Source organism: Halictus rubicundus, chromosome 2 (assembly GCF_050948215.1).
Source record: "Halictus rubicundus isolate RS-2024b chromosome 2, iyHalRubi1_principal, whole genome shotgun sequence".
Taxonomy (NCBI): domain Eukaryota; kingdom Metazoa; phylum Arthropoda; class Insecta; order Hymenoptera; family Halictidae; genus Halictus; species Halictus rubicundus.
In genome coordinates, this window is record NC_135150.1 from 22362171 (window position 1) to 22376678 (window position 14508).

Genomic DNA, 14508 nt, shown 5'->3' on the forward strand with positions numbered 1-14508 from the left:
AGGACGCATTATCAATGGAGCACTGGTGCTGACATCTTATCATTTACGCGCACAATGACTGGCGAACCGCGATTCAGAAGGTATCACGATTGGTTCCGGTCCGTGCTAACTTTCCAACCAGCCTACATTCGATGTTCTTCATTATTTTTAACAATTACGCTGTACTTAGGCTTTCCAAGTAAGAATTTTATAGAATTATGCACTGTCATTTTGATTGATCAAGTGCTCGATCAATCAAACACTTGATTGACTCCACACTTGGGCAATATCGAAATAAATTATTTGAAAAAATAATCGTTAAGACAATTAACTTGGAAAGTGTCCAACCCTGATTACTACTGACATTTTTCTGTTTAAAATAAGCTTACTTTAATTAGTGGACCTGCTGATCTTCATGTAATATAAAATAAAAGTGTATTTCTTCTCCTAATAATTTTATTAGATGGAAAACAATATAACAGCACACGTTAATTGTTCTGATATTTCCACTGTTTCGTATTCCACTCTCATTTTTGCCATAAATTCGTTAAATCCGCAGTCTATTAATTAGGTTTTATACCATAGAAGGACAAAGATTGAAAGAACATATTCATATTGTCCTATTTGGCTACAAAAATTCAGCAACAACTTTAAAAGCATATGCAGCTAAACTTTAATCATTAAACTACAAAAATTAGCATATCTAAACTTAATAATTAATTTAGTTACTTCAATAACCTGCTCTTGAGGTGAAATTTCTTGTTAGCATATCTAAATTTAATAACTAATTTAGTTACTTCAATAACTTCCTCTTGAGGTGAAATTATTTATTAGCATATCTTAATTTAATAATTAATTTATTTACTTCAATAACCTCCTCTTGAGGTGAAATTATTTATTATTTTATTTGAAAAAATATTATTTGATTTCAATGAAATATTTGATTAAATGAAAATAAATTTACTTATGAACGGGGAACAAGTTACAATATTTTGATTTTACATCAAAGTATTTGTTGAACTTGTATCAGCAACTAAGGACAAGCAAATTGAATTCATACAAACATTATGAACGTGAAACTTTTTATTAGAAATTAGTAAAATATCCACGTTGAAATGCGGTGATTTATAATCAAATTCGTGGAACTCAAATTTCAAGTATCTTTTAGAGCCATTTCGGAAAATTTTGAAAGATGTCGCCGGCCGCAGCTAAATCGGTTGAAACCGACACAGCCTGAAAGAGTGATAAATCTATGGAGGCTTGCGAAGGTAGTCAAATCGCTGAGTTATTTCACTAGAAGGCGTGACTGGTTATTTTTGCTCTATCGCTGACTTAGGCGTCCAGGGCGGTTTCTCCCTCGCTAGTTTTTGCAATCCGCCGCGACGCCCAGCGTCCCATTCCACAAGGCCATTAGGATTATCTTTAGCCATGAAAAACGACAAGATCGAGTTCCATCGCCGCGACAGAGCGCCTGTTCTGTTGCACAAGCAAAAAGGAAGTTCATACGGTGCAGCTTAGTTTAAATGCACCGTGCAACCAGCGAATCATTATTTTAAAATATACCATTGGAACATGTATTTCTCTCATACAAGAAATATTTTACATGCAATTTAATTAATGTCAACAGAAGAAGAATGGATAATTTAATTTATTAGACGAAGAGGTGGCAATGTGGCCTCCTATTTTCTTAATATAAATGCATATTTTTTGGAACACGTTATTCAGTAGACCAACACGGAGAAATACAAATTCATTGAGAAAGAAGAATACGCGCGAGATTTTTGCATAAGAGAAAAGTCGAAATGTTACCGAAAACACTAATTTTGTACGATTTTTGTTAGGCGATCATATTTACCCTTACTTTTGTAAGAGGTTAAAAAATTACTTAGTTTTACAGTACATATTAAACTCAATGAAATTATTTTTCTTTCACTTCTATCTTTTATCACATGTAACCATTTAGTTTACCTACATTTTAAGCAAAAATTCACATGGATTTCAGTTATGAATCATATTTTAGTAAGAAATATAAAACTGGGAGGAAACATCACCACCTCCTTCTCTATTATATTAATTTAAATTGATCTTTTATCTTTACCTTTATGAGATTACAAGAATATTTGAACTAATATACTTTTGAACTAGTATATTTCATCTACTGTTATAATTTTGAACCGGTACACATACCTCATCTATTAGTATATCTTACTAAGACATTTGAAGTAGTACCCAGTAAGCAAAATGCTTTGAATTTGCCACCAAAATTGGTCTCCAAATTGCTATCCATCTGTTTCCGCATAGGCTCGATATTTGAGTGCAAAGTCTGCAGCCAAAATTCCATGCCAAATTAGAGCCAAACTTTGGCTTCGATCAGCCTTCATTATAGAGGACAGGTCCGTCGCAATAAGAACGGACGTAACCTTGTTCTAAATGTATATATATATATATATATTTGCAATGTTTCTATAAAAAATTATAATAAGACTCGCATCTACTTATTACAGTTTCTAAGCTTCTTAAAATTGCAAGCAATTGTTCCTCCAACTCCTAATCAAATGTGACAATAGACGCATTTTTCGATTGAATAAAAACAATACCTTTTAATTAATGACCACCCCTACTCACGATGTAATGGGAGAAAGGCAAAGAATACAGGATGACAAGAGCAAAGCGATAGGGTTTTGTGAAAATTGAGATTTTATTTCCATTTTTTTTCGATTTTTCGGTAATCAAAGTTCGTGTTTGTCTTCCGCGAAGAATTCAGGTGACGTGCAAAAGCAACAGACAACAATAGTCGCGATTCATTTTGAGACCAGGATGCGTCTGTTTTCTTTTCCTCTTCATCTTTCCGTCTCTTCTCGACATGATAGAATTCGTTCCTTTTGTTAACGTTATCAGTAGAGTGTACAATATTAATATTACTGAAGATAACAGATGATATATTACAGTTAATAATCCTACGAGTATAGGATGCTCGAAACGATCATAGTAACCGCGATAAAACGTCGTGTACATTCGCGGATTTCTTCCTTTCGTCGCGACGGAAGATTGTGTGTCACTACCAAAATAATAAATTCGCCCGATCACATATCTTCTCCGCTTCATCGTTAAGTACATGAACAATAATGAATAATCAATGACAATAATAATAATAATATTATCAATAATAATAGTAATAATAATAATAATAGTAATAATAATATTATCAATAATAATAGCAATAATAATTATTAAATCGTAATAATAATAAGAATATAATATCAATGGTATTAATTTATTTTCCTATTATCTTAATCGATCGGTTACGTAATAATTAATACTTAAGATTAAACCTTCCTAACAGCGTCTGTTTCGCTAACTTTTTACAAGACTTTTGGTTTCGTCCTCCGTTTCATCATGCATATTAACGTCTACTTAATATTCTAACGAATCGAGTGTACCTCGTCTAAGGTCTCGACGGGTTTAGGACTAGACAGTCTCATTCTTCATAGCCCCGATCCTCCGTCTCCCTTCTGCTAGTTATCCCTAGCTAGTTTTATCCCTTCATCCTTCATTTTTCACACACCTAGTCGCGTATCTCGTAACCCATTCTTCAACTTCGCCCTCCGATACACACGCGTTAACGAATAGTTTCGCCCTAACGAATCACTGACTAGTTTCTAACCATTAAGACTATTCGGCCGTGCTAATTAAGGCACCAGATCACTATGTAAGAATTGAACGAGTGGATTCCTCGCGCTCGGTACGTCGATCGTTTTTTTTTTTTTAGAAAGTGTCGCTGAAAGAGGTACGCCAATTTATACATGCACTCCGAAACCAAATTACTATGCCAAAAGTACAATCTTTAGAAAAGATCGAAAACAATCGAAAATTATCGCTTATTTTTCGGTACATCAATTTATCTTATACAGTCATAAGAAAATAATTTTTGCAAAATAGTAGTAATAGTAATGGTAATAATACTTTTGCAATTTATAAACATCTGTTGTACAGGTGAACTTTTCAATTTTCATTAAACATTTTTGCTAAAAGACAAAAATAATTTTTGCAAAATAGTGGAAAATGGAAATTTTGAATTTCAATGTTAAATCTGGCAATTCGAAAGCATTGCTTTCATCCGTGAACTTCAATTTGCAATTCTCAATCATCCACTGGAACGTTCAAGAACAAATGTGAAAATTAAATTTTTACGTTTGCCTTCACCCGTGAACTTCAATTTTCAATTTTCATTCGTCCACCGCGACCTGAAAGTTAAAAATTGCCAGGCTTTCGGAAGGAGGCTCGAGTTTCGCAAAAATAGTTTTCCGTCTGGAATGCACGGGTAAATTTAGCGGCACTCTTTCCGCCACGTCCTGCCGGAACAGTTAATAATAGAAAAATTGGGTTGCATTTAGACCGTACACAAAAATATATGCCGACATTGTAGTGACAATTTACGAACTTCGATGCGAGAATAACTTGACTCTCGCACGCATGACTCTCTCCCCGTGCCAAGCCGGAAACCGGAAGCACCGGAATGAATTTGACAAGTGAAAGACTGTCTCCAGTCAATGAATCGCTAAAAAACAAAAGAAAAAACGACAGTATTTCGAAGAGAAATTTCCTACGAAAAATGTAATCGTTGAAACTAGATAAAAGATCGATGTTCTGCGACCTTCGCGCGGGAACAAGTGAAGCAACATGGTTCCGTAAAAACTATAGAACCGTTATGTTCCGTGATTTTGTATTTCTCGCGAGATCGACACGCTTCGTTCATTGGTCCTCGTTGGATTCGTACCACAAAATCATCGTTGATCAGTTCGTTTCGGTGACTCCGGTCGAATCACGCGAAAAAGGCATCGTCTATTAAGACACTTAGTTAACTCGCCTCTAAGCGATCGGTTTAAGGCAACATCGACACTTCGATTCGCGTAATCGTCGTTCCTAAAAGCGTCTACAACATTCGTCCTAACGAATATCACTTCGATAGTCCCTTCGTTCGCAAACACGACAAATTCGCGAAACTAACAATGCCCAGTCGAAATAAAATCCTGTCGATACTTGCGTACTTCGTTCCGCAATGTTCAGCATAAATAATTTAAAATCGGAAACCAATTCTCTCCTGCGGTCGTGAAATAAAATCCCCCGGCGATCGTTAAAAATGGTCGTTTCAATCGCGATCAACAGTTGTAGAAAAACCATCCTACGCATAAAAATAGTAAAAAGCTCCTCGACCGGGCTCGTCGAAGCCAGACTAAAAGTTTCTCGGTGCCAACGTTCGGAACGGGACACCCGTAGAAGCGTAAAAATTACGTTTTTTTTTTTTTCGAAAAGCTTCCTCCTCGAGAAGCTTCCAACAATCTCGCACAGCGACGACGATACGACAATTGAAAAACAACTCGCTGTCAAAAAGCTGTTCCACGCTGACGATTCGTTAATGCGAATTTCTCGACGCTGTTGCGGGAGGACGATCGTCAACGCGAAACTCGGATGTCGGTGGAAGGAGGCGCGTCTTTGAAAAATCTGCTCGCGAATTTCCATCGGGTACGATTGCTTAAGAGATAACGGTAATAATCCTCGCATTCGCTCCGGACGTGTTCGTGTTCGACCGCCTAACTAACGCGTTTCGCAGACATCCCGTGTCCCGGTTTTCTCGTGTTAACGCGTACGAAATCGATCCATCGAGAGCCTCTCTCTATCGACATCGTGCTGTCGGCCACCTGTGAGCGACGTCGTTGAACGTTTTTTGACCTTAACAAGGTGAAACGTAGGGAGGAAGATTAAAGTGGGGAAGATTGAAGATTAAATTAGTAAGAAACCGCGTGCCATTCGAGTCGACGTTGCTGAACGGTGTAAGGCCACGTGGGAGCGTGTCCTGATCCTCCGGGTGTCCGATGGACCCTCGCAACCTGTCCGACGATGAACTGTAATGGCGGACGGACGCGGAGGACAGGGCGAAGAGCGAAGTTTGCAGCGGCGAGGATCGAGTTTTTGAAATCGCGAGTTGAACGCTGACGATGATGCTCGCGAACATATTCGCGACTCGTCCGGCTCCTACTGCAATCTCGCCTCTTGAGGTGTTGTTTGGTATGGCAGACCGGGGAACGCCGCTCCCGCCGCAGTCGCAGCTGCAGCCGCGGCTGCTGGCAGTCCTGCTGCACCTTGTAGCGTCGTGTATGCATAAGGTGTTACGTAGCTGGCTGCTGCTGCGTTCGCTGCAAAAAACAAGAAAAACCGATTGGCATTCTGAGATTCTGCGTGTCTTGGGATGCTTTTGTGCAGGTAACGCCGATGATGAATACCCGTTTCAGGTCTCTTTTTGAACGCGGCGATAAAGTGCAACTGTTGTTAGAAGAGTTACAGACATATGGGTAAAGGACTTTTTGAAAGATTGTATGCTTGGAGCGTTTCCTCCGAAGATGACGTAAAAAAATTCAAACCAACGATTACGCATTTGCGAATTCGAAAAGAAACATTGCGCGTTTAAATACTTTTTGTAAACCCATTAAGTCTCTGTTATTTCTCATGTAACATCTTCTGTGCATTCGTTTTAATCGTCATAAATTGAGTACAGTGAATTCTCGATATATGTCAACAACACTCCTCGACGTCCGAGGCCTCTCGAGCTTCGTCGCCCCTCGCGGGGTGTACCCCGCGGTAGTGGGGATACTTCCGCGACATTTATCATCCAGGTCTTGGCGACATATATAGAGAAATCACTGTAATTGCAATTTTGATGCTACGAGTCAAAATAGACTCGAGCATTGCTTTCGTAAAAATGACCAAATGATTGAATGATAAACAATCCTAAGAAATAAAGTTGCACTTTATAACTCTGCATATATTCTTGACTGATTAAAAATCGTATATAATTTCAATGAACACGGGAAATTTTCGTTCGTAAACGGTTACCTGCACAGTATTATTATGAACAAGTGCTGCAAAAGAAGTTTGTAACGTTCCTTCGCTACGGCCTGAATACTTTCGCAATTAAACTTCGTACATTTGGCAAGACACAAGTGTTGCAAAATGAAAGCTTATAGACTACTGTCATCTATCGTGACAATTGTTCCACCACCACCGTAGACAGCACATCAGAGCATTAACAAAATTGCATATTCATCGTGTTGAGTGCGAAGCTAGCGTAAAGCATGCAATGATGCGTTTCCATTTTGTTGATCTTGTATGGTTTACCTGTGTTACCGACAGCAAATCATTCCGGCAGTAAAGGAAAACAACGTTCGCGCGGACGCATTTCGATCGATCAAATCGCTTCGATCGTGCGAAAACGCAACCGTGATAACAAATCGTAATCGTAACAATGCTATCGTTCTGTAGAAATTTTTATGGGAAACAGATTACAGAAAGTTCTCCTGCTGAACTGTAAAGTTCGAAGTCGAGATTCGAGAAAAATTCCGCGAGATCAGCGCGATTCAATGTAAACACATCAACATTAAACATTCACTAACTCGGTTCGAAGAAGCGACAGAAGAAACGAGCAGAAAGTGTTCACACAGCAAGATTCCAACTAGAAAAGATCCAGTTAAATTATCATTCAGCCCCTTTTATGTTGATTCCAAGTTCCATATCAAAATCTGTTCGTTTTTCAAAATATAAACGGATGTTCAACTGCAAGTAATCGTTAGAAAAACAGTAAGTTTCGTTATTATGTTCGATAACTCACATATAATAGGAAAATTAGTTTTTACATGGACTAATAAATAACTAAAAGAAATTGTCATTAGGAAATTACATTACATAGATTGAAATGTCCCCGAAACTAGCTCTCTAAAAAAAAAAGCAAACAAAACTATCATACAACGCAATTGCAAACATTAATCATACCGCGACGAATAAGGAAGAAATTATCTGAAGTGACAACGATCACCAGATTAGTATGTACATTCTGAAACACCCTGTGTTTCTACTACAACTCCCCCAAAAAGTCGTGACATCGACGCGTGCAGCACTTCGAAACGATGTTAATTGTGTCTAGATCTACCTAGTAACGCATTTAAAAAAAAATAGAAAAAAATAACAGTGCTGTAGCTTTCACATGCATCGCTTTCGCTAATAATCTGCAATGAAAGTATCAGACTTTGCTGCGCACGTGTCCGTATTCAAGACAAGACTATTCAGCTGCCATGCTTGCGATACACGAGACGAAAATCCACAAAACACGAGGGTCTGTCAATAAGGGTATGTTACAATTCCGTCTAACTTTTGCTTTGAGAAAGGTATATCTCTACCGGGTTAACGGTTATGAAGTGATCGCGTACAATAACTTTTTGTCTATAAAAATGTTATAACAACACGAATTTCGAACTTGGACGCATTTGTTACACGACGTTCTATAGTCACTATGACGTGCTATACGACTAACTAATGCAATCTAGTCGAAACTTACAATTGGGGGATCCTGAAGACAATACTAATTGAATGAAAAAACCGTTTTGTATTGAATTATGTCTTTATACGATTCTAATCATATTTGTGACATTTCTCTGATTAAAATGAGCCCAAACACGACACAATTTGAAACATATTTACCCTTTTAATTGACGGTTTAGTAGTACGCGGATACACGCGTGTTTCATATGGGAACAGTTCAGTCTAAAGCAAACCTTATTGTGCAAATTGATAAAAATTTCATTTACCACTGTGGCTAACAAGTAAAATCGATCGTGCTCTACAGCAGAGCTGCTCAACATGCCTATTAGCGGGCAAGGGCGCTCGCCGTTGCCCGCGAGCACAGCTACGGGCAAGTGACTTAGCGGAGTGGGGGTACACCGTAGCTGGTCACGCAGCTTTGACAATGAGTCTGGCAAATACATGCAGCCTTGCCCACAGAGGGCGTGGCTTCGTGCCCGCCGTTCTGTGTGTGGAAAGAAAATCGCGCAATCAAGGTTCTACTGTACCACAGATTAAACAAATAAATACGGTCCGGTTGGCTATCGTTTTAACCAGAAAAATGTCACGAATATGCTGCTAAACGTTTCCCAAAGAAAGTAAAGAGATGTACCTATCGGAAAGCGGAAGTTGGAGGATGTGGCTTACTTATTGACTGACGCTCGTGACAACGATATAGGAAACAGAAAAGAAAAAAATGAAAAATGTGATCCGGACATTCTAAAGACAAGAACGAGACTTCTTAGCGGGAATCTTGCAAAGATTCACCCCGCGAGCGCATGTACACCACTACGAAAAGGAATTCTTCCGTTTGCTCTTTCTCTCATTCTCTCATTCTCTCCCTCTCGGTCTCTCCGGGCTCTGTCGCGCTGCTCTCCCCATTCTCTCCCGCACAGTCGTGCCAGTCTCATTCGGTGCGATCTGTTCTCGAATAATTTTCTACCGTTGCTACGTAGCAAGGACGGCAGAAAGGGCGGCAGGAGAGCTTTCTCCAATCGTTGCTGTGCCAGCACCGCGGGGCTGCTGCCGGTGTGCTGCTGATGGTGGTGTATCAGCCCGTTGCTGTCCTTGCTCTGGACAGTTTTCAAACACATACCGGCCGCGGCTGCGCTGGTATAGGGGTACGCCTCCGCGAAATTGTACGAGGTCCCCGGATAAGTGGCGGCCGCGGCCGCGACGTTCTGGTACTCGTAGAACTGTGATGCCGCCGCCATCGCCGCGGCGTGGGTCAACTGTGTCGCCGGAAGCGGTACCAAACCACCTGGCGCCGCAGCCGCCAGGTAAGGCGACTGGTAAACGTAACCTGGTGGCACCCTGAAACGAGAACAACTGACGGTTAAACAAATCCTATCTGTCGAACCTACCGTCGTCGCAGCACTCAGACATCTAATGCAGAGAAGTCGCCTTTCAACTAATCCTGGTGGACTGTTCACGGTTCCTGGGACCGATTCGGATACAAACGGAACGCTTAGACTGCGGACTCGACGAAATTTGCTGGGTCGAGCTTCCAATAATGGTTAGGTTAACCCTCATCAGTTCTTCGTGCGTCAATTTCACCCATTTTTCACCGATTCGAAATTAGAACCGATTTACACATATCCGTGCCGTGTCAGTGGCAACCATAATGCATCAGCTATACAAATACGGAACTGCGCCGAATGACTACGTTCAGTAGAAAACGAAGGAACGATATTTATGCTCACGGATAATGAGCGGAAATCGTGTCACTGAACGTCACTGATACGTGCACACTAGACTCCCATATAACGCGATCAAAAAATTGTTTGAAAAGTCTATATACGTGCATCTGCCGTAGCAATAAGTGTATTGTTCTTTTAAATAATAGTTTGCACATTTACTGTACACTAATTGCTACCTCAGATAGCATGCGCACAGTATTTTTGTAAACAATTTCTTTGACCGCTGTACGGGCGTAAATCGGCCCTAAACAATGTGTTCTACACTTTGTTTTGTGAACGACATCAGTCATTTTATTTTAACCATTCAAGGACGATGTCTGTGCATCGTACTGATTTTGAAGAATATTTTGAAATTTATTACACGAGATTAGATCATTGGACGCGAAACACTTTGAATCATTAATGTTGTTTACTTTCTAGAATTTAAGGATAGCTATGGAGAATATGAAAACGTCTAAATTTCCAGCAAATTATTGTGATATTTGTAACATCGTACAACGTTGATAAACAGAAACTAGCAGTCGCACGTCGTCCCAGAAGGGCTGAACTTATCCCATTCTGTCTTATGTTTTTGTTTTGAAAGAAAGAATTTAGATGATCAATTGTTTATGTTCCCATCGCACTTATTTCTTTAGCATCGTGGCTATTTCACACCGAAGGCTAAATTAAATTACGGAAAATAAGAGACGAATGAGGGTTAGAAGAATCGAAGAATGTCGATGTAGAGAAAATTTTGATTTTGCATCGAGATCCACAGCCTAATAATGTCATTGGTTTGCCTTGTTTTATGATTTGATACATTCAATTATTGTTGTCGGTTGTAATAGGTCTACGTAACATTTTAACACATTGATCGTGTACAGAAAAATAAATCAATGTTTGTAAACATTAAGTATATTAAAAGCGAGTACTAGATTTTTTGTGCATAATCTCCTTACTAGTGTCAACTACAGTGGATGATTGAATTATTATAGCCACGGTATGAAAAATATATTTTTTAATATGTACTTTGTTAAGTGATGTTTTCTACAATGCTGGTAAATGCACATTTGTAATTTTCAAAGGATTTTATTTCATACAATAATGATAAGATTATTTGTAACATCACTAATAAAAGCCTACTTTTATGCATATAACGAGAATGAGCTAAATAGAATGATTTCTGATATTATTTTTTAAATGTGATTCTTTAAAGTGGAAACGATTGTTCATTACCAATTTTTACAATGACTGTGTTGACATTGTATGTACGAGGAATGAATTATTATGCTCTTTATCGTACTGAGAAAAAACCATGGCGACTAAGATGTATGTATATTGTTTTCTTTTTTCTTTTTTAATAACTGAACTTCTTTTTCACTTAATTTTTATGGGAATTAATTCTCTTTTCATTTGCAAATAAAATTTACATATGCATGAAGCAAGATAACAGATTTTCATGAAAAAGTAAAACTTTTCAAAAATTGTTTTGCGACTGGAAAAGCATTACCATGGTGTTTCCTCTAAGATATTATTTATTCCCTTCGTCGTCATGTAATATATTATAAAATGTTTTAAGAAAGATTGACATTCTTCAAACCTCAACAGTCATTAAACAAAAAAATAGTCTAATTTTTAGAAATTAATATTATGAATAAAATACTTGAACTTGAATTCTAAATACGCACATGTTCATAATCATGTGAATAAAAATGTAGGAAAATGAATAATACGTTAAAACAAACTAAAAATTAAGTGAATGGCAATGTACTGTAAAAATTTGTTAAAATTAACATTAGACGTGTGTGAAGGTGTTAAAAAGTGTGACAAATATTAATTTTCTAAAAAAATAATTATAAGAGACAACACCGGTTGTTATCCGTACAGGAAAAAGAAATTGTGAACATTTCCAATTTCGTCGATCGTTTTCCCGGTTCAGTCCACCAAGATTAGGATGTATAACCGTACTTGCTTCTTGAAGCAGTCGGCGATTCACGAATTCCCATGACTGTCGATCATCGAATCAATAAGGCTCGCCGACCGCCGACTGCTTCAACCGTTCATTTTCGCCTTGTACAGTTATAAGATTACTAAAAGAGACGGATGAAAGGAAAGGAATTGTATAGTAATTTATGTAAGAACGTGTCAACACGAATGTTCCGCGGAAATGATGCTCCGAGTGTCACGAATTTGAAACGCAAATGCAACGCGCGTCTCGTTCATTTCCTAAATCAAACACCGCTGCCGATTATTGGAAGCTCGCCGAACGTTTTTAAACGGACGTGAGATCGCAATATACACGTTCGAACTTGACATTATAAATCTTCGCGATCGCGTTCTGTGCGGCACACGATTCCGCGAGCACCGCGATCGTGCCAGAAAACTGTCAGAAACACGGCAAAACAAACGATCATTATCATCGGCTGGCATCAACAGGAAAATCAATGGACAAAGCCGCGTGATTCTCTGCGAAAATATGTGTCACCGTGAGCTAGCCAGCTGCGTTTCGAACCACATACCGATAGAGCTTTTGATAATGCATCGATGTCACGTTCACGAGCGCTATCGAACGCGAACGGTAACCGTGCAATTCGATCTGCAATTAGCTTACTCGCCAAAATTTATCCGTGAGCACTCTATCAATTGAATTTATAGCGCGATCGTTAATACGTAGACTGCGGATCTTCGTGCAAAATAAAAACGTTCTGTAAGAAACCAAATAGAAACTTCTGTTTCTCTTTCATAATTTTCTCTTCAATTTTCCAAATACTCGTAACCTTTTTGATATTTTAAATAGTGCGCGTACCTATTTTTGTAATGAATGTATACAGTCCGCAGTCTACTTATCGCTATAATACGAACCAGAATTTTCTATAAATCTTGTGAAAAGCGTAAAGATCAGAAAAATCGAAAGTACAGTAAAGTCTTGATCTAAGCCGAACGGGGCAACACGGTCTTAGTATGCCTATCCCCTCCATTGGGGGGCTCTCCCCGCAAGGGCCCAAGAAGCTCCAACTGCCTCGGTCGCCTAACACGTAAACATGCCGCGTAATCCGACATCGGGTCGGGTAAAAACCAACTGCGAAACTTCTTTATTTTTCATTACTTTTTTATGCGATTTTTTCTGATTAAAATGATACTAAACACGATATGATTTCAACTGTATTTTAGTGGTTTAATTGACGGTGTGTAGGACGCCTTCGGCCGCCCGGTCCCTGTCTACAGGCGCTGTCCTTTTCTACGTTAAATAGTAGCCCTACACGATCCATGTCACAGCACGGGCCCGAGGATTGGGCTTAGATCAAGACTTTACTGTACTTTGAATTAATTCAAAAGACTGCTATTTTTTAAAATAATAAAATATTTCATTTATTTTGGCTCGCCATATCCGTATTCATACTAATGAAAAAGCTAGTTTATTTTTTTCTGTAAACTATCAGAACGGCTGGAACGTATCACTCTATGAGACAGTTTCCTTTAACAATACTTTGTTTAAATCCTGCTCATATAGTTTTAAGTATTTTTTTTTTTTGATTATACAAAATCTATCGCAAGTGGCAAATAAAAAACCACAATAAAGTATGCCAAAAATGAGTATTCTCATTTCGAGAATACAGAAAACGATCGAACTCGATATGCGCAGAGACGAGCCACTCGGACTATTTGATGGTGAGCTTCGAAGGTCAGTTAGCTCGCATAATTGAGCTATGAAAACATCAATAATTCGTCTGGAAGTGTTTCCCCGATAAAAAACGAGTCCAAACACGTCATAAATCGGATAACAAAGAGATGGCATATAGTTGCGCCCTGGGTGCATATAAATGGCACTGTTACCGTTCGCGCGCGCACGAAGTTTCCGAATCCAATGACGCTATACCCGACGAAAAGTGTGGTGTCGCGTGTAAAACTGTGTTCGTGTGAGAGCAAGAAAGTGTTGGAGAGGATATTCGATGGGAAAGTGGAGGGAAAGCAACGCAGTATGAAAATGGTGTGTGGTATCACTAAGGCGTGACAAAAAAATGCGCAACAAATCCAAGAAAAAGAAATTCTGAACGTGTCGGCAAAACAACAGCAAACCAACGACAAACGTGTATGTAGGTAACTCCACGAATAGAAAAGATACTTCTCGGCACACGGCACACGGCACACGAATTACCTAACAACAACGTTAGTACCTAAAATTCTCACAATGCCTAAGAAAGAAAAAAGAAAAGTGATACACGGTCCACGCACCGCCAATCTCTCTCACTCTCTCCCTCTCACTCCTTCTCTCAATCTCGCTCTCTCTTTGTCTCTCTATCTCTTTTCCTCTCTTTTTCTTGATCTTTTGTTGTTAACGGAAAAATGATCGCGTGCAAAGACTCACCAGCCCGACCCCATCGTTCTCCAATTCATCGTTGCGCGTTCTCCAATTTACCGATATTTCTTTTTTTTTTAGTCTTTCAAAATTCGGTTCGATAAC

General features: G+C 38.9%; 1 protein-coding gene across 4 annotated transcripts in view; it reads right to left on the minus strand.

Moving 5' to 3' along the window:
- Positions 1 to 2658: 2658 nt before the first annotated feature.
- The window catches only part of LOC143365626 (RNA-binding protein 38), a 41020-nt gene continuing 29170 nt past the window's right edge, over positions 2659 to 14508 (minus strand). For 2 of the 4 annotated variants that reach the window (XM_076805972.1, XM_076805973.1), the window contains exons 5-6: positions 9311 to 9681; positions 2659 to 6173 (exon numbers count right to left, since the gene is read on the minus strand). In XM_076805972.1, coding sequence (XP_076662087.1) covers positions 6013 to 6173; positions 9311 to 9681 — 532 coding nt within the window. In that variant the 3' untranslated portion in view covers positions 2659 to 6012. The remainder of the gene's footprint in view (positions 6174 to 9310; positions 9682 to 14508) is intronic. The other 2 variants (XR_013084574.1, XM_076805974.1) reach the window with 2 other exon arrangements.